At 32.3% G+C, this 18,401-nt stretch overlaps 1 protein-coding gene across 6 annotated transcripts; it reads left to right on the plus strand.

Moving 5' to 3' along the window:
• Nucleotides 1-474: 474 nt before the first annotated feature.
• Nucleotides 475-8,054, plus strand: LOC149169049 (GDP-L-galactose phosphorylase 1-like). Of its 6 annotated transcripts, none has more exons than XM_089428535.1 (9): nt 475-1,452; nt 4,918-5,036; nt 5,156-5,215; nt 5,419-5,655; nt 5,754-5,939; nt 6,149-6,403; nt 6,562-6,834; nt 7,300-7,374; nt 7,669-8,054. In XM_089428535.1, exons 1-9 carry the CDS (start codon nt 1,350-1,352, stop codon nt 7,678-7,680), a joined length of 1,320 nt encoding a protein of 439 aa, XP_089284661.1. In that variant the 5' UTR covers nt 475-1,349; the 3' UTR covers nt 7,681-8,054. The 6 variants fall into 6 exon arrangements, 4 of the variants coding, with proteins under 4 accessions (XP_089284661.1, XP_089284664.1, XP_089284665.1 ...); XM_089428538.1 differs by having other exon boundaries at nt 476-1,452; nt 7,300-7,369; XR_016259775.1 differs by having other exon boundaries at nt 479-1,452; nt 6,562-6,992; nt 7,300-7,369.
• Nucleotides 8,055-18,401: the final 10,347 nt, after the last annotated feature.

Consider the following 18,401-nt stretch of genomic DNA (forward strand, 5'->3'; position numbering starts at 1 on the left):
ATTTACATCTTGAAATCAACAAAATCTCTTCATATTTTTTAATAATTTAATATAATTATAATTTTGAAAAAAAAATAGTTTAAAAATTCAAATGCATATAATATTGTTTTAAATATATATTTAAAAATGCATATAATATATTATAATACACTATTACATGGATAATAATAATAATTATAATTTTGAAAGAAATAAATTAGTTTATATGATATTGTTTTAAATATATATTTAAAAATTAATATAATAAAATATTATATATATATATAAAATAACTATTACATGGATAATAATCCCAAGTTACAAATAACTTATAAAATAGAATATCCAAACCACCGACATTGTTAACATCAAGAAAAGAGAAAACGTCAACTCAGCAACTGCAATTCAACCAACTCCAAACTTCAGAAATAATGCAACTAAACTGGTTAGGGCCCTTGGGCCCCTCGCAGTTTTTTCGGAAGAAAGTTTAGGGAAAAAAAAGATGTACGTCGAGAAGGGATTGGCGGAATGACTGAAGAGATACCTCACGGCCTTACATACGTGGTCAGGTCGCTGAGGAATCCATCGCAGACCAGAATATTCCACTGCCAGGGTAGGATTTGACCGGAATACTTAATCCCATTTACCATTTCGGTCGGCCCTGGTATCAGCCTGGGTTCCATGTGACCTTGAAGTAGCCGCCGAGGGAAAAAAATTATCTATAAATAGCGGCGAAAGAATAGCAATCCGCGAAGAAGTGGTTTTGTGGCTCACGTGTGTGCGGCCATCCTTCAATATCTCTTCAGCATTTCGCATATTTTTTAGCAAGATATTCTCATCTCATCCTGAATTTTGTATCTGTGTCTTTAGGCGATTCGAAAGCGGGATCTCTTGAGTTTCGAGTTCGGTTATTCTGGGAAGGCAATTCATATACATAGTTTGTGAAAGCAGGGAGGGGATTCAATTTGCTGCAGCTGTGGAGGAAATCTGGATGATAACATCGTGGGGGTTGCTGGCCGAGGTCGAAAATAAGACCTTTACAGGAAAGCCAAGGACTGTCAAGTTGTGGCAACACGGCTATTAAACGCATTTTGCGGTTTCATCTCTATGACAGCAGAAGAATTCTGCGGAGCAGGAACGCTTTTGGTGCACTAGAGGGAACCCCGTCACCGCACGGAGGGAGAGGAGCCCTGCCCTCGGAAGGCGGCAGCCCTTCTGATCTCCTCTTTCTGGCAGGAGGCGGCCGTGACCAAGCCCTTTGCTGCCTCGCCCCATCCATTTCTCCTGAGCAAAGGAGGAATAATTTGGGAGAGGTAGAGGTCGTTTAGCTTAATTTAGGCGTCAATTAGTCGCTTATATTAACTACCACCATGTTGACCATAAAGAGGTGCCCTACTATTCTATCTAACTACCAGGAGGGCTCTAAAGGGCTTGGCTGCGGCCGCAACTGTTTAGGCCAATGCTGTGTTCCAGGTAAAATTCATAAGACTGACGCCCCCTTTTATAATTTTAAAATTCACTTTTTGTCTTCTTAAAGAAAATAATTCCGTGCTTATGCTCTTCCTTTTGTATGTTAGGGGTTTTTAGTTAGGATTCTTATTGACGTATTTGTAAGGTGGCTTGTGTTTATCGAAGAATTGTTTCTGGTAGCTAGCTTTTCAGTAAAAAAATTGCCCAAAATTTGTGCTCTGGCAGTTCAATTTTCCTATTGTTCACTGGACGGTGTAATTTATTGGCAATTCACTTTTTATATGGTTCTCTGAAGGGTGTAATTTATGTTTCTTTACCCACTTTTTCTTAAAATGCCATTTTTATTCCCTGTCAACTTTATTTTTATTTTTATTATTTATTTCTTGAAATGCCATTTTTATTCCCGGTCAATTTTATTTTTATTATTTATTTATTTTTCTACAGAAAGATCCTCCTTTTCCCATTTTTGTCAAAATGGTGACTTTTAATAATATTTTTTTCCAAGGAAAACATTCCCATTCAGCTATATTATTTAGATGGAAAGTGGCCCAACAGCTAGCTACAATAACAGTTTGGCCTAGTGGGACTTGGCCAAACTCAAACCTCAACCATACCAGAATGGACATTTTTTCAGTTGGTGGCTTTTGCAAAACCTATTTATTTACTCAGAGTTGTCAATGATGGCAGTAGATTTTATATTTGGGATGCAAATTCTGAAAATGTGCAGATTTGTTCATGAAGTTTGTCGATTTGCAATGCTAATTTTGAGGTTGGTGGATTTTATTGGGGCATTTAACTTGTCAATTTTATGGAACACGAACACTATATTCTTGGATACTGTTTTATGAATCACATTTATTCAGAAAACCATCTTAACAATACTGTACATGTGTTTGTGACAAAAAAAAAAGAAAATACTATACAGTTATATACATGTGTTTGTGATGAAAAAAATTCACAAAAGGATGTTTTATTTCAATATATTTGACTATTGATTGTACAGGTTAGATTCCAACATCTTTGTGGTTAGTTTTGCTTTGAGATTTCAGTTTGCTATCTGCTTTTGCATATTCCATGTAATTGGGTGCTCTGATACCACTTTGTAACACACTCTTTGATCTGACACCCAAATGTAATGTACATACCATTGGGTACCTCAAGATTTCACGATCTTGAAGCAATTTTGAATTTGATACTGTATGAAATAAAAACAAGAAGCATGCATAACAAACACACACAGCATGTATTCATGAAAATGTGTGTGTAAAAGAGATATCTTATGCAATGCACAACATTGAAAATATATACTTTGCATTAAACAATGAACAAGTACAGAATAAAAACATAGCATGAATATAACATGAATATAATACGTAGAGAACACTTGTCTTTATCAAATGACCACAACGACTAGCTGCAGACATCAAACATACCACACAATTATAAGCTTTGTTGCACAATAACTTTCTACAACAGGTCACCCCTGGGCTGAGGCTATGAATCCGGGCTAAGGCTATGAATCCACAAGGATGGGTGCCTAGGTCAACACTAATCTCACACAAACAGTCAAATTTTCATGCTATTACAATCTACTCAATCACACAACAATCCTAGATTCCCAACTTATCAGCTCTCTTTCCCTTCCAACCTGTGCAACCCAAAGAAAATAAGCCCCTTCTTTGCAATATAGTCTCTCAAGCTCTTCGACTTCTTTCCATGACTCCACTTGAACAATTTTTCGTCAAATACCAATGCTTCTATGCACATAAGCATCCTTACATTGCTAGAAATAACTAGACTTCTAATATAAGCCAACTAGCAGTGGCTCTCTACAATGGAAATCTTTTCTTCTCCCGAAAACACAAGAACAAGAATAAATGAGAAAGAAAGCATGATGAATAGCCCCCCTCTACCACAATGCGCCATTTGTCTTTTCCAGGAAGCTCATGTAACTCCTTTTCCAACTAATTTCAAAATTGGTTTAATAAAATAATTATAATTTGGTCTAGTCCTTTTAGACCCATGAATCTATCCTTGTTTGTCCGTAGCTAGTGATATATTTTATTATTAATATTTAAAATTATTATATTGCTAGGATCTCTAGCTTTTCATCATGTACAAACATACATTATTAATTCGAGAATCAAAATTGGGGTATTATCAGTGTTCGATGGGCATACGTTCCCCAAGGTGAGGAGTGCACCTTCTCGTTTCCCACTCTACAGGGAATGCTCAGGGAAACATTTTCCCATTTCCTTATTTGGTGGAAAGTCAAGAAACACATGGGGAAACATTTCATTGATGTAGGGAATGCATTTCCCTAGAGGTGGGGTGTGCCCTCCCCTTCCCCAAAAGGGGCCCTAGATTTTTTGTTCAACAACCCTTTAAAATAAAACAAAAATATGGGATAGAGTTTTGGGGATCTTGTGACCTTGGTAATCAATGGCAATATTAACATTAAATTCTTAAAGTAAGAATGTCACTTAAATTTTTAACTTCACTGTAAAATGTTTTAGAATGTTTGAGAGTGGTTCCAACCTCATTGAGCTTTATATGGAAAAAATAACTTGTGATATTCCATTCAAAATTTGGCAGAATTAATAGCTTTTAGAATTGGTAAGGTTATAGTGTTTCCATTGGATTGCATAATGATGAAATTGCAGAGGATGAGATTTTATCATTATCATATTTATTTTTATAATTTTAGAGACAAGCACCCCTATGCCAGGGGCCTTGGTGTCCCCCTGTCCTCCCTGAATTTCCTTAAAATTTAGGTCTGCTCTCACTTTTCCCCTTGTGCATCTCCCCTCTCCTGTGCTTCCGCATCTCGGAAACTTGGTGGAACATAGGGAATTATAGTTCCCCATTCTGGAAACTGTGGAACATAGGGTATTATAGTTCTTGTTAGAAGCTAGTTTGCTAAGGCTTAATTTTTGTATGGACCTTTTTGTGCACTTGGTTTGTTGTTTGGTTACTTTTTTTGAACTAGTTTCCTTTATTATTACGGGGAACTATTAGCACCATTCAATTAAGTTGCCTTCAGCTAAGCAGTGGCAGGGATATCTAGTCTGTCAAAGTTGTCTTGGATTTTCACCTGGCCCCAACTGCTGTTGCGATGCACTAGCGTGCTTGGTAGGACTTGAACACTACTTGGAGCTACATTAGTTACCCCTTCCACTGACTCGGCAATTCACCATTGACATGGTTATATTTTGGATTTTACTTTCTGAGACCCTCTGTTTTGTACTTTCAAATCTCTGACCTTGTCGTCTGAAATTTCAATCTGTGGCTTAAGTTTGAGTTTTGGGGTATTAATGCCTTAAAGGATAGTTTTGCTTCACTTTTTTGTCTTTGTAATGTAATGCATTCTTAAATGCAAGCCTATTTAAATCAGACTAGCAAATTCCCAACACACTCGCATGACTACTGCTTTTGATCAGTAATTTTGATAGTCACATTTGATTCCAGGCTCTAAGTTGCCTCTGTATACCTTCAAGAGAAGGTATACTATTTCTGGAGAGAAAGATGCAGATAAAGATGCTGAGGTGGCACATATCCCTTTCCTCGACTCTGTGCTTCTTGGCGAGGTGAAAATCTTTTTCTTATTTTTGGTTTTTTGACTTTGTGGTAAAAAGATTATTTGAGTATTCCCTTCTAAGAAAGATGTACCAATCTTGATATCTTATTTTCCACGGTGAGTTGCCAGTGGGAGGAAAGGATGCAGAGGGGTCTGTTCCGGTATGATGTCACCACTTGTGAAACCAAGGTTGGAATTATTTTCAAACCATTATTCAGTTATCGGTTGTTTAAACAAAACTCTTTATAAAATATTCTTAACAGTTGATTCTATCTTTAAGGTATGTTTACTTGTTCCAATTTGGATGTGCCGTTTAATGTGATATTTAGAAGGACATGTTTTAATATGAATTATACCTGCAAATTGCGTGTGGTATGTCGGAATGGTTGCAGGTCATCCCTGGCAATTATGGTTTCATTGCTCAGCTGAATGAAGGGCGCCATCTTAAGAAACGTCCGACTGAATTTCGAGTGGACAAGGTGTTGCAGGACTTTGACCCCAGTAAATTCAATTTCACCAAAGTAGGCCAGGAAGAGGTGCTCTTTCGTTTTGAAGAAAGTGAGGAAAACAAAGTTCAGTACTTGGAAAAGGCCCTTGTATTGGACAGTCCAAACGTGATTGCTATCAATGTAAGTGGAATCAATGATAATGGCAACACTTCTTGCAGTGTTTGAGGTTTTTGAATGTTGAAAGATGATGTCCATTGATCATCTTTGTTTTATTGCAGGTGAGCCCAATTGAATATGGGCACGTGCTTCTCGTGCCAAGAGTATTGGACTGCTTGCCCCAACGCATTGACCATGATAGCTTATTGTTAGCAATGCATTTGGCTGCTGAGGCTGGCAACCCATATTTTCGTCTTGGATACAATAGCCTAGGAGCATTTGCAACTATAAACCATTTGCACTTCCAGGTAAGACCACGCTTTTCTTTACAATATTTGACTATTTGTTCTATGAATGTTTATATGCACCTTTTGAACAGAGAGAAGAGGACTTTAAAGAAGACATTGTTATCACTTCTTTGCCTTCAATAACTAATTTTAGACTGCAGAAGTATGCTTTATGACTTTGATAACTGAAAATGTTGCAAATTGGCATGATGAATCCAATGCTCTGGCAGGCTTATTATTTGGCCCTCCCTTTTCCTGTTGAAAAAGCACCTACAAAAAGAGCACCATGGAAGTCTGAGAAAGGTGGGATCAAGATATTTGAACTCTGCAACTATCCTGTGAGAGGCATTGTTTTTGAAGGGGGTAATACTTTAGACAACCTCTCCAATGCTGTTGGCAATGCATGCATCTGCCTTCAAGATAACAACATACCATACAATGTGCTCATTGCAGATTGTGGCAAAAGGGTTTTTCTGTTTCCTCAGGTATAGTGTAGTAGCATATTACCATAGTACCAACATTTGTTGCTTCCTCTTGCAATGGTAGTAGATTGATGGTGATTTGGAGACATTCATGTTTACTTTGGTGAAGTTTAGAGTTTCTTGGTATGCTTCTAAAAATCTTGAGATGTTTCTGTAACTAGTGCTATGCAGAAAAACAAGCTTTGGGAGAAGTGGACCAAGAGATACTAGAGACACAAGTAAATCCTGCTGTGTGGGAAATTAGTGGACACATTGTTTTGAAGAGGAAGCAGGACTTTGACAGGGCTTCTGAGGACTATGCATGTAAATTACTCGCTGAAGTCTCTTTGTCAGAGGAAAGATTTGAAGAGGTTAAAGATTATATTTTGGAAGCAGTAGCTACTGGGGAAGTGCAAACAAAAGAAGAGGAGAGAGCTGATATTGTGGAAGATGAGGTTCCTGTCTACGATTCCTTGAAGATTAACCATAATACTCCTATGCATATGAATGAAGGACACCCTATCTTCCAATGACTGAACTATTTACTACTGGTTTTCAAAATTATCATATGAGCAGTATCTATCTATATGCTACGTATCTCTTATAAATGCAGGTTGGACATATATATATTATATATATCTATTCGTAGACAATATGATATATGTATAATACTTATGTTTTCTGCTTGTCATCTTTATAATACTAGGATGGCCCATGCTCCGGTGAGCGGACCATTTACTGTGTTATGGAAAGTGAAAAACTATTATATTACCAGTATATATGTGCTATATATTTCATATAAATTGCTTGTTGGATATAAAATATCGTTATTATATGTTTTCAGCTTGTGTTCTTTATATATAATGGTATGGGAATTTAGTAATTCGATGTTGCTTATGTTAGACTTGTTATGGGCTCAGATATGTTGCTGGGAATTTGAATTATTTGCAATGCTGTCTATGTTGCGGTATCAACAAATTTCAAATTTGTGTAAAGTATCTCTGTGGTCTTTGGCTTTCAATGTTTTGGTATCAACAAATTTGTGTAGAGTATCTGTGTGGTATTTCGCTTTCAATGTTTGGAGCAATACACACTCTTTTTATTTATTTTTACATTCCGTTTCTTTTTCCGTTTCTGGGGTTAGAGGAATCTTGTATTTTATATTTAAAGAGGTCATCTTGTTCGTTCATTTCTTGAAAAGATGATATGCTTATTTTCTTAAAGCCCTATATCCTTACAAGTACCACAACTAATGCTACTCTAATCTGTGTGATGTTCATGTATTACAGAAATTTCTATGAACTTGCATTAATATAATGAAATTGGAGAGCAAGAAAAAATCTGCACCTCTTTACAGACGGAAGATTCAAATTCTGTTTGAAGGCAAATATTCGATTAGTCTATTCTTGCAAATTGTAGAACAAGTGGCAGGTGAGCCCAAGTTTAGTCAATCCAAGCTTTAGAAAGAACGTTGGTAAGTGTGGAAGCTGAGAAAAAGTTTAATATTTTTCCTTCCCGCCGGAAGACGGAATTGTTTTTGACATTGTTTAAACTTATTATTCATTTGGTTTGTATTTAAATTTGATTTGTTTTGTAACTTAATACTAAATGATAGCAACCAAGTTGCAGTATATAGAACCTTTTAATACATAAGATTAGGTTTGATATGTTTCAATTTAGTGCAACATCATATCAGGTAACCTCCTGCCACAATTAGATGAAAGGAGGTTTTGTTAGATATTGAAATATTTCATAATTTTTAGGAGTAATTGGAATAAAACAGTTTTTCTGATTTTGTATTATAACCAATCTAGATCTATCTAACTCGGGATCTATTTATATTAAATTAATATTTTTAAATATTATAACTTTGAGGCTGAAATATTTATGTCTTTAAATATTTTAATATATCTATAGGATATGGTTTTTCCTTTTAAAGATTACAAATATTTAATCAAGTAAAAGATTAAAAGATTTTGGAGCGGAATTTTCAATTCTGTGTTAAATTATATTGTAGTTTTTTTTAATATATCTATATGGTTATTTCATTTTTGTTTTGGGTTGACATTCATTTTTTTTATTATTTTATTGGAGATGAGATATACTTGGCCCCTCTAACTGGGTTGTAGAATGTGCCCACAATGATATTGTAATAGTTCATAATTTTCTTGGTCAATGGTTATGTTGGATTGAAACCAATGTTTTGTTTATGGTCTGTGAATTTATTTCAAGATTATGGATTATATTTATTATAGTTAATATCAGGGAAAATATGAGAAAACAAAAATAATAATTTGTTTGTTTGTTTTTTTTTTAATTTTTAGTTTTTTAATTTCTAAATTTATAACAGCTTCAAACAAATGCATTGTTATATAAATATGAAAATAAAATTAATTAATTAAATGTATAAGATGTTAAGTGGTGTATTAGATATCAATATTGAAATATGATATTCGTCCTAAGCCTTGATAAGATAATACAAATCACATTAAAACAAAATAAACGTATTTAATGATATGATTAAGATATTGTAAGGATAATCATAATGCATTATTATATGAGTGATCTCCTTTACCCTTTTATGTTCAAAGGTCATTCGTAGCACTTTTCCTTTATAAACAATGGGTGGATGTGTTGAGGCTGAGCCTAAAGTGGAAGATACAATTCTTGTGCTTGAAGTGGCTTATCTTCCAACTCTGCCCCTAGTTGATGATCTCTATGGAGGTAGCATCATTGGTTGTGAGGCACTCATAATGGCCTACTCTCGCTCCAAATATGTTTTTCTTGGGAGTGGAATATCTTCTGATACCTCATCCAACTCATCAACATCATGTTCCAACCAATTAGGTGCCTCCTCCATGATAGGATTCTTGTTCTTTATCGACTATTGACTTTTGGTGTAAATGGTATTCATATTGGGTACTTTGTCAATTTGCTTCACCCATGGCCAAGAATGGTAGTAGACATAGACCATGTCATTAAGATGGTGGACCTCTAATCTATATGAGTAGTCATTTTGTATTCAAAGGATGATGTTCTATGGGCATAAATTAAAATGAATGAAATTATAAATAAATAAATTTCTAATTAAAACATTTCTAACTTGCATTTCTTGGAGTGTATTTTTTCAAAGGGACTCTAGTTCTATTCACGATCTACAAGTTTGACTAAGCGCCTGAATGTGAAGCTTTTGTAACCATATGACTCCTTTGCTATAATTTCCCACCAAACATCACCAACAGATAAGTAGAAAAGAAAGACAACAAATTATATAATCAACAAATAACAAATAAATACAAAGGATTGAAATTTGAAAGTTTGAAACAAATTAAACGTGTCTTGTAAAAAGGAAAGTTAAAAAAAATCCAAAACGCTGTTTTTTAAGGTAAGATATCAGTGGGGGCGATCATTTCCATCATCTTGTGATAATATCAAAACATCAAATTATCGCAATAAATATAGGGATGATATCACCTCATCATAGTTTGGTAATATTATTGTGATAGTGGCAATATTATCATAGTTTATGTGATACTAATTAAAATCAGTATATAAATCTAAAACAATAAATATTTCAAAATAGAATATAGATTAGGAAATAAAATGTTAACAATAGTGCATTAAAGAATATTAAATGTATATAACATCACTGAAAAAATAATAATGTTAGTTAATTTGTTCAAAATAATTTTAAATAAATAAATGATTAAAACTTAACTTGATCTAAATTGTTGCTGAATTCCAAACTAGAATATAATAGAATTATATTTCTATGCGCCAAATATATTCTTGGGATCACTTTGGTTTTGACTACTGAAAATTTTATAATATTTACCTTTACAAGTCCCTCCAAAGATTTTAAATAGAATTATATTTCTATGCGCCAAATATATTCTTGGGATCACTTTGGTTTTGACTACTGAAAATTTTATAATATTTACCTTTACAAGTCCCTCCAAAGATTTTAAATATGCAGCTGTCTAATTTTGTGGTAAACCATCTTATAACTTACTAAATTTAGTAATGAAGAATTTGAATTTTAAGTATAAAATGTATTTAATTTTGTGTGTGATTTTTAATATGGTAGATCATATTTTTATCTCTATTTCATCCAAAAACATCAATATTGTAATGTTTGTAATCCAAATCTATACATAAAAAATTTAAACAAATTTTCTATAAGAATTATGAAAATTTAACATCTCAAAGTATAAATAAACACAATGCATTGGTACCAATGGATGCAATGAATTTCCTTTAAAAAAACATTCACAACAATTTAGTTAAAACATCCTTGTTAAGTAGCCACAAAGTCTAATGAATACACCATTACAAGCTCATAACTTGATAGCCATTACATATTTTAACTAGTACAACATGTTATGAACTTGTTTCAAATGTGTTGCACAACCTTTGAAGCATACCTTATCAATAATTGTATTAGCTCACTACTACATATGGTGTATAAGTTTGATGGGTAGTTTCGATGATACAGATAAATTCGGTCATATCGTTGGAAATTATTAAATAATTACTAAACCTTCGTTATCTTTTATCCTTGTGCCTCAACATTTATCGGATTTCTAATTACACCCAATTGTCACTGGACTTTCAACTCATATTCGATGAATTGCTAGGGACATGTGGTGCCCCGTCGTGAGCCATTAGTGCCCTAAAGTTAACCGAAAGTATGAAGAAAAAAAGTTTAGACTCCATAGCTAGAGCCTCTGGAGGTCATTCTAAGAGGAACATGCACAATATAGGTAGATCCAAGAAATGTAAATTGGAAATAGACAATGAGCGATATTTCTCACAATCTATTGGATTTGGATTTGTTTTATCTCCCAACATTTGAGATTGATGGAAAACAATGATCACCATGCAATAAGCTTATTTTTAGACAACAGTGGATTTCAAGTGACAAGTTAGTTAATACAACCAACTAGGTTGTATGATGGTTGGTGTTGCCGATGCCACCTAGAGTTGTTGGACTAACTGAGTCAAGGTATGAAGATACAATAGTCCATGGCATTATAAGGGCCCTCCATTAATTTTCCATTGCATCAACTTCTTGAAGTGAGATAAGTCCAGCCAAATGGGCATTGATGGAGTTTTATCGAGGTATACGATATATATCATGGCAATGTTCTCATAACAAGCCTATGATAACTCATGGTGAACATATACCAAGTTGTATTTAATTATTCACATCCCTAACTCAAGTGTTTTTTCTACAACACATCATCGACCATTAACTATCACTTCTGCTACTCTTTTCCTACCTAGCGGTGCATAACCATACCACACTGCGATATCTTCCATTAGACGATTTAGTGCACTATCAAGTTTGTGCCACCCTGTACCAATCTTTTTGCACCACCCTATATTGTGATGTTAGTGACTAGATAAAACACATTTTTGAGTATCAATTGGGTTAGCTAAATGGCACCAAGAAGGTGAAGTGTGACTCAAGTAAGCACAATAAGAGTGTGCCTCAAGCAAAGAGATAGAAAAGGAGAGGCTTTTTAGAGAGACCTTAGGAGAAATCTTCGAAGATGAGAAAAATCTAGAGTTTGTCTTACACTTTGTTCAATTTTATAATGGGGACTCTCATTGTGATGTTTGTCATGTAATCATCCTATTATTATGAGTAATCAATGGAATACCATTATTGTTTTGACTCAACTTGTTTTATATGTGATGCTTGTGATCTTTAGTATTTAAGATTCACAATCTTTAAGAGATATTAAGTGTATTTTTATAATAATGTCTAGATTATGAATATTTTGTTTTTAAGACATCTCTATGACTTTATGACATAAACCCACAACCTAAAGGTTTTGCAATTCCTATAAGCTTTAATTATGCACAAATAACCATCATTTACGAATCAACATTCAACCTCTTCCTTAAGAAAAAAATGAGCAATAATGATTATGTATGTTTCAAATTCATAAGTAACCATCACATAAGATTATCCGATGACATTTATTTCACTCACAAAATATCATAACATAACTTATAATAATAAATATTTAAAACAAATTTCTATGTAAAAGTACTCAATTGTCATATGACTTTATGACATAAATCCACAACCTAAAGGTTTTGCAATTCCTATAAGCTTTAATTATGCACAAATAACCATCATTTACGAATCAACATTCAACCTTTTCCTTAAGAAAAAATGAGCAATAATGATTATGTATGTTTCAAGTTCATAAGTAACCATCACATAAGATTATCCGATGACATTTATTTCACTCACAAAAAATCATAACATAACTTATAATAATAAATATTTAAAAACAAACTGCTATGTAAAAGTACTCAATTGTCATATGACTTTATGACATAAATCCAAAACCTAAAGGTTTTGCAATTCCTATAAGCTTTAATTATGCACAAATAACCATCATTTACAAATCAACATTCAACCTTTTCCTTAAGAAAAAAATGAGCAATAATGATTATGTATGTTTCAAGTTCATAATTAACCATCACATAAGATTATCCGATGACATTTATTTCACTCACAAAAAATCATAACATAACTTATAAAAATAAATATTTAAAAACAAATTGCTATGTAAAAATACTCAATTATCAAAAAAGACTTTGCAGTCATAAAAAGACTTTGCTATGCAAAAATAGGCAAGATATGGCTAGTAAGATCCTAAAAATAGATATGTTTGTAAAATGTAAGCCAAGGTTGTATTATACCTTAGATTTGAGTTGTGAAAGTCGATGGGGTTGTGGTTTATCATATTATACATCTTCATGTTAATTTTGCAATTACAAGTTTATGGTTTATCATATTATACATCTTCATGTTAATTTTGCAATTACAAGTTTAAGAAGAGTTGATATGCAAAAGATGCAAGTTTGCCTTGTCATTTAGATGATCAAATTGTATTAAGTAACCATATTAAAATGCACTCCCAAGCTTCCTTTCAACTCCAAAAATTATTTTATAGGTTTTATGATGGAGGTATATATAAATGGTAAATTTACTTAGCTTATTTGAAATGCAATTGAAGAACATGAGAGCTTTCTTTCATCCACTAAGAATTGGAATTTCAGGTATATTTGGAAACAAAACTGCCTTAGAGTGAAATGCATGCCCTGGTCTCAATTTTGAACCAAATTGAGTGGTTCAACTTTTAGGTGTAGTTTGTGATTTTTCACCTATATATAAATTGACATTTTCAGACAAAAACTACTTGTTGTGCATAAAGACTAAAAAATTCCTTGCAAAACCCAAGGGCACGCTAGACTACACTAAAATACACGTGCAAGTCTAAAAAATGATTCTACATAAATGTTTCAAATTGTAAATGATTTTTTAATTCATTTTCAAAATCCTATATACTTAATTTTTCATTTGCATCCATAAAAGACTATGATGTGCAAAAATAGGCAAGCCTATGCCTAGTAAGACCCTAGAAGTACATAACCTGTTTGTAAACAATGAGCCAAGGTTGTATTATACCTTAAATTTGAGTTGTGAAAATTGTTGGCAATATTTTTTATCATATTATATCTATTCATGTTATTAATTTTGAATGGAAAGTTTAAAAGAGTTTTTGTAAAAGAGACAAAGTCTACCTTGTAATTTGGAAGGTCAAAACTGTATTAAGTGACGAAATTTGGATGCAAGCCCCAACTTTCTTACAACTCCAAAAATTGTTTTATAAGTTGTACTATGGATTTAAATATATATTAAATTTACTTTTCTCATTTAAAGTGAATTTGAAGAACAAAAATGTTGCTTTCATGCATCTAGATTTATGATTAGGGAAAATTTTAAGAACCACCCTAAATTTATATGTATAATAAATGTATATATATTTTTTGGCGAATTTCTCACTAGATTATATTATTTTGTAAAGTCATGGCGAATCTTTCACTGAATTATAAAATCTTGTAAGATCTTGGAAAATCTTTCACTGAATAATAAAACATTGTGAAGTCTTGGCGAATGTTTTGTTAAAATATGAAACCATACATGATAATAATAAAACATATTCATTAAACTGTAATATACTAACATACATGTTTGGAAAAAAGAAACATAATTTTCACTTCCTACAAACAATGTTGCAAATTTTAATGGCCATGTTTCTCATGGTAGGAGAGATTAATGTTTTCTCTACCACTTTTGCCAAGCTATCAAATTTCTTTCTTATTCCATAGACTCCAACTACGAGATAAAAAAACACATCAAGTTTGTTTACCCCAACACGCCAACAAGTAGCAAACCCCAACTATATAATATAATGAAGTAGTAGGTATGCCAAAGGCCTGAAGGGGATCTAATGGAAAGAAGTGACCATTGTCAGAAGCCTTCCAATCAATATATAAAGATACAAATGTCGATTTAATATTATTTTAATTGGAAATCTTCAATTAAATAATAAAATTTAATTACGTCTCTTCCAATCTAAATTTCTTATTAGCATAATTCACTACCTTCATACCATTTTTAACAGCTTTGTAACATGTGGATTAATTTCCTTTTTGGTGCACAATCTCCGCCTTTTAGGAAAATATGGTGTAGTGACCCAACCCCTATAGATCATTACGACAAACTAAGAATAACAGAGAAGATGAAAGGTTGTACAAACCAACATATTTTTCAAACAACTAATCCAAGATCAGTACCTTAACTTTTTCATGAAGATATCATATTGAGAATGTTTGAAAAATGGTGGGAAATCTGGGCAACGACTATCTCTCTTGTGCGAGGGTAATGCGGAAAGAGTTAAGATTTCACTGTTTTGAACTTTTTTTGTTAAATCAGAAAACCAATATTAATGGAGATATCAGTATTTTTTACTAAATTTTGTGAAGTGACTAAATGTAGCTTTAACCATCCACGTTAAGATTTTTTTTACAATATAATTTCCTATGTCTATTTAATATCTTCATTATCATAAAACCAATCTATATCCATCTTAACTCCACATCTACCACTCTTAGAGGGATGAAATCTATTTATCCCTCCCAGCACTTGGTAGACCGGGAATTAAGATGGATCTAAGCTGATAGAATTTCCCCTTTAAATAGTCTATGCTCACATGAATACCATGGTATTACCATGGGTCAATACCATGGGTTATCATAAACCTGGAGCTGAAAAACTACTATTAGTAATTTATAAAAATTAATAAAATTAACAATTGATTTTTATTTTAACCAAGTTAAAATGTTTAAGTCACATTAAATTACAAGATCCATTTTTACTCTTGATCTACCAAGCCCCGGGAGGGATCAAATATTTTTTCACTCTATGTTAGTTTGCATATCACAATATTTGATCGTAAAGATGGATGTATGCTAGTTTAATTCCCCACTTTAAATAGGCTGCATTCCATGTGAATACCATGTGCCATCTTTATTTTTATTAATACTAATATTAGGGTTAATAATGCTTTTTTGCATGGTATTAATAATTATTTGGCCCATAGGTTTCACCTAAATATAACACATTTTTTGAGTGTTCCTAAATATAAGGTGGCTTATGGAGTAAATATAAAAAATGTTTTATTTATTTACCATACGTATTTATATTTTTATTAATTTACCATACCTTTTTTTATAAATATGGTATTTGGCCCATAGGATTCAATTAAATAAAACCTCTTTTTTGAGCCTTCTTAAATAGACATGGGTTATGGACTAAATATAGAAAGAGGTTTTATTTATTTACCATACCTATAGTTTATTTATATTTTTATTTATTTACCATACCTATAGTTTATTTATATTTTTATTTATTTACCATACCTTTGAAGTATAAAAAGAGGTTTCATTTATTTACCATACTTCCACTTTATTTATATTTTTATTTATTTACACGCTTGCGTGTTCATAAATATAAGGTGACATGGAGTAAATATAAAAAAAATGTTTTATCTTATTTACCATACCTCTCATTTATTTATATTTTTATTAATTTACCATACCTCTTTTATAAATATGGTATTTGGCCCATAGGATTCATTTAAATGAAACCTTGTTTTTTAGCCTTCTTAAATAGAAAGAGGGTTATGGACTAAATATAAAAAGAGGTTTTATTTATTTACCATACCTCTAGTTTATTTCTATTTTTATTTATTTACCATACCTTTGGAGTAAGTATAAAAAGAGCTTTTATTTATTTACCATACCTCCACTGTATTTATATTTTTATTTATAACTATCATAAATACATTTTCTTGAAAATGAGGGCGAATGGAAGATTGTAACTCCTAATTTCAAGGGCTAAATTTATTTTTTTTACCTTCTCCCTTAAAATAAGGTGGGCTAAGCTCCTTATCTAATTTTTTTATAAAATAAATTTGAGGCGATTTGTAACAATGTACTACCATAAAAAATATTCGCCTAATAAAAATATAAAACCCCTTAATTTAGCCCAAGGGCGAAAATTCGCCCCTAAAATTTTCCATGTTTATGATTCATGTAAATTTGAAGGCAAACCTACCTTAGAGTAAAATGCATGCCTAGTCTCAATTTCGACCCAAATTGATTGGTTCAACTCATGGAAGGTGTAGTTTGTGATTTTACTCCTGTATATAACATTATATTGGTATTGTTAGACAAAAATTGCCTATTGTGCATCAAGGTTAAAAAATTACCTTGCAAAACCAAAGGGTACACTAGGCTACACTAAAATGCAAACCAAAGGGTACACTAGGCTACACTAAAATGCATGCCAAAGGGTACACTAGGCTACACTAAAATGCATGCCTATGTATCAAAACTCATTAAATTTGAGTGTTTCAAGTTGTAAATCATTATTAAAGTAATTTTACATAAGAATATCTATTTAATTTTTCATTTGCAGTTATAAATACTATATTGTGCAAAAATAACTTAGAAATGTCTAGTAAAACCATAGAAATGCACAATCTATTTGCAAAAAGTAAGTCAAGGTTGTATTATACCTTGGATTTGCATTTTGAAAGATGTTGACAGTGTGGTTGATCATATTACACATATTCAAGTTAATTTTGCAATTGCAAGTTTAAAAAGAGTTGTTGTGCAAAAGAGACAATGTTTGCCTTGTAATTTGGAAGGTCAAAATTGTACTAAGTGACCAAATTAAAATGCATGACCAAACTTCCTTGTAACTCAAAAAAATTGTTTTATAAGTTGTAATATGTAGTTAGATATATGGTAAAATTTACGTATGTCCTTTAAAGTGCAATTGAAGAACATGAGAGCTTGCTTTCATGCACCTAGATTTGGGATTTCATATAAATTTGAAGGCAAAATTGCCTTAGAGTAAAATGTGTGCCCAATTTCAATTTTGACCCAAATTGAGTGGTTCGTCTTTTAGAAGGTAGAATTTGTGATTTTACAAATGTATACACCTTGGCATTTTCAAACAAAATATTACTTGCTACACATAAAGGCTAAAATTTGCCTTGTAAAACCAAAGCTCCAATTTGTTAAAGTTGGCCATATGAAGGCAATTTGTTTAAATCAGCCTTGTTAAAATGCAGACCAACATAAGCAAGATGCATTCTGAATGGTGAATTTTGTATGATGAGATGCTTGATATATAAGCTATTGAGTAATGCATTACTTAAGTTGAGATATGCATTCCTTAATAATAAAATGCATATTCAAAAATGGAAATAATGTATTTTTTGCATCAAATCAGAGCATGTTGTAAAATGCATGCCCCATAGTGAAAAATGCAAGAATTGTGTTATGATTTGCATGGTAACTTCCTAAAATCATAATTTTAGGAAAAAATCATATTGTTAGATGAATTATGCACATTATGTACATTGTCCTTATGAAATTTTATGAAGACGATGCATTGAAGAAAACACATGCCCTTGACATAATATGAAAATCAATAATGACATAAACTCTAATTGATTATTCCTTGTACATATGAATGGTTTTCATGGGTAGAATATTTTTAAGTAATGACAATATGTTATGAGATAATGATGCTAGTATAGCATGGCTTATAACAAACTTGAATCCAAGTATGACATGTTAT

The sequence above is a fragment of the Pinus tabuliformis genome, chromosome 4_2, assembly GCF_031772625.1.
Source record: "Pinus tabuliformis cultivar Carrire ecotype Pingquan chromosome 4_2, CPIR1, whole genome shotgun sequence".
Taxonomy (NCBI): Eukaryota; Viridiplantae; Streptophyta; class Pinopsida; order Pinales; family Pinaceae; genus Pinus; species Pinus tabuliformis.

What these genes read in the sequence shown, in the direction of transcription:
- LOC149169049 (XM_089428535.1), top strand. Translation starts at nt 1,350, where the DNA reads ATGTTGACCATAAAGAGGTGCCCTACTATTCTATCTAACTACCAGGAG. An exon ending in CAAACGTGATTGCTATCAAT is followed by an intron (nt 5,656 to 5,753) that starts GTAAGTGGAATC and finishes GTTTTATTGCAG; the next exon opens with GTGAGCCCAATTGAATATGG. An exon ending in TAAACCATTTGCACTTCCAG is followed by an intron (nt 5,940 to 6,148) that starts GTAAGACCACGC and finishes ATGCTCTGGCAG; the next exon opens with GCTTATTATTTGGCCCTCCC.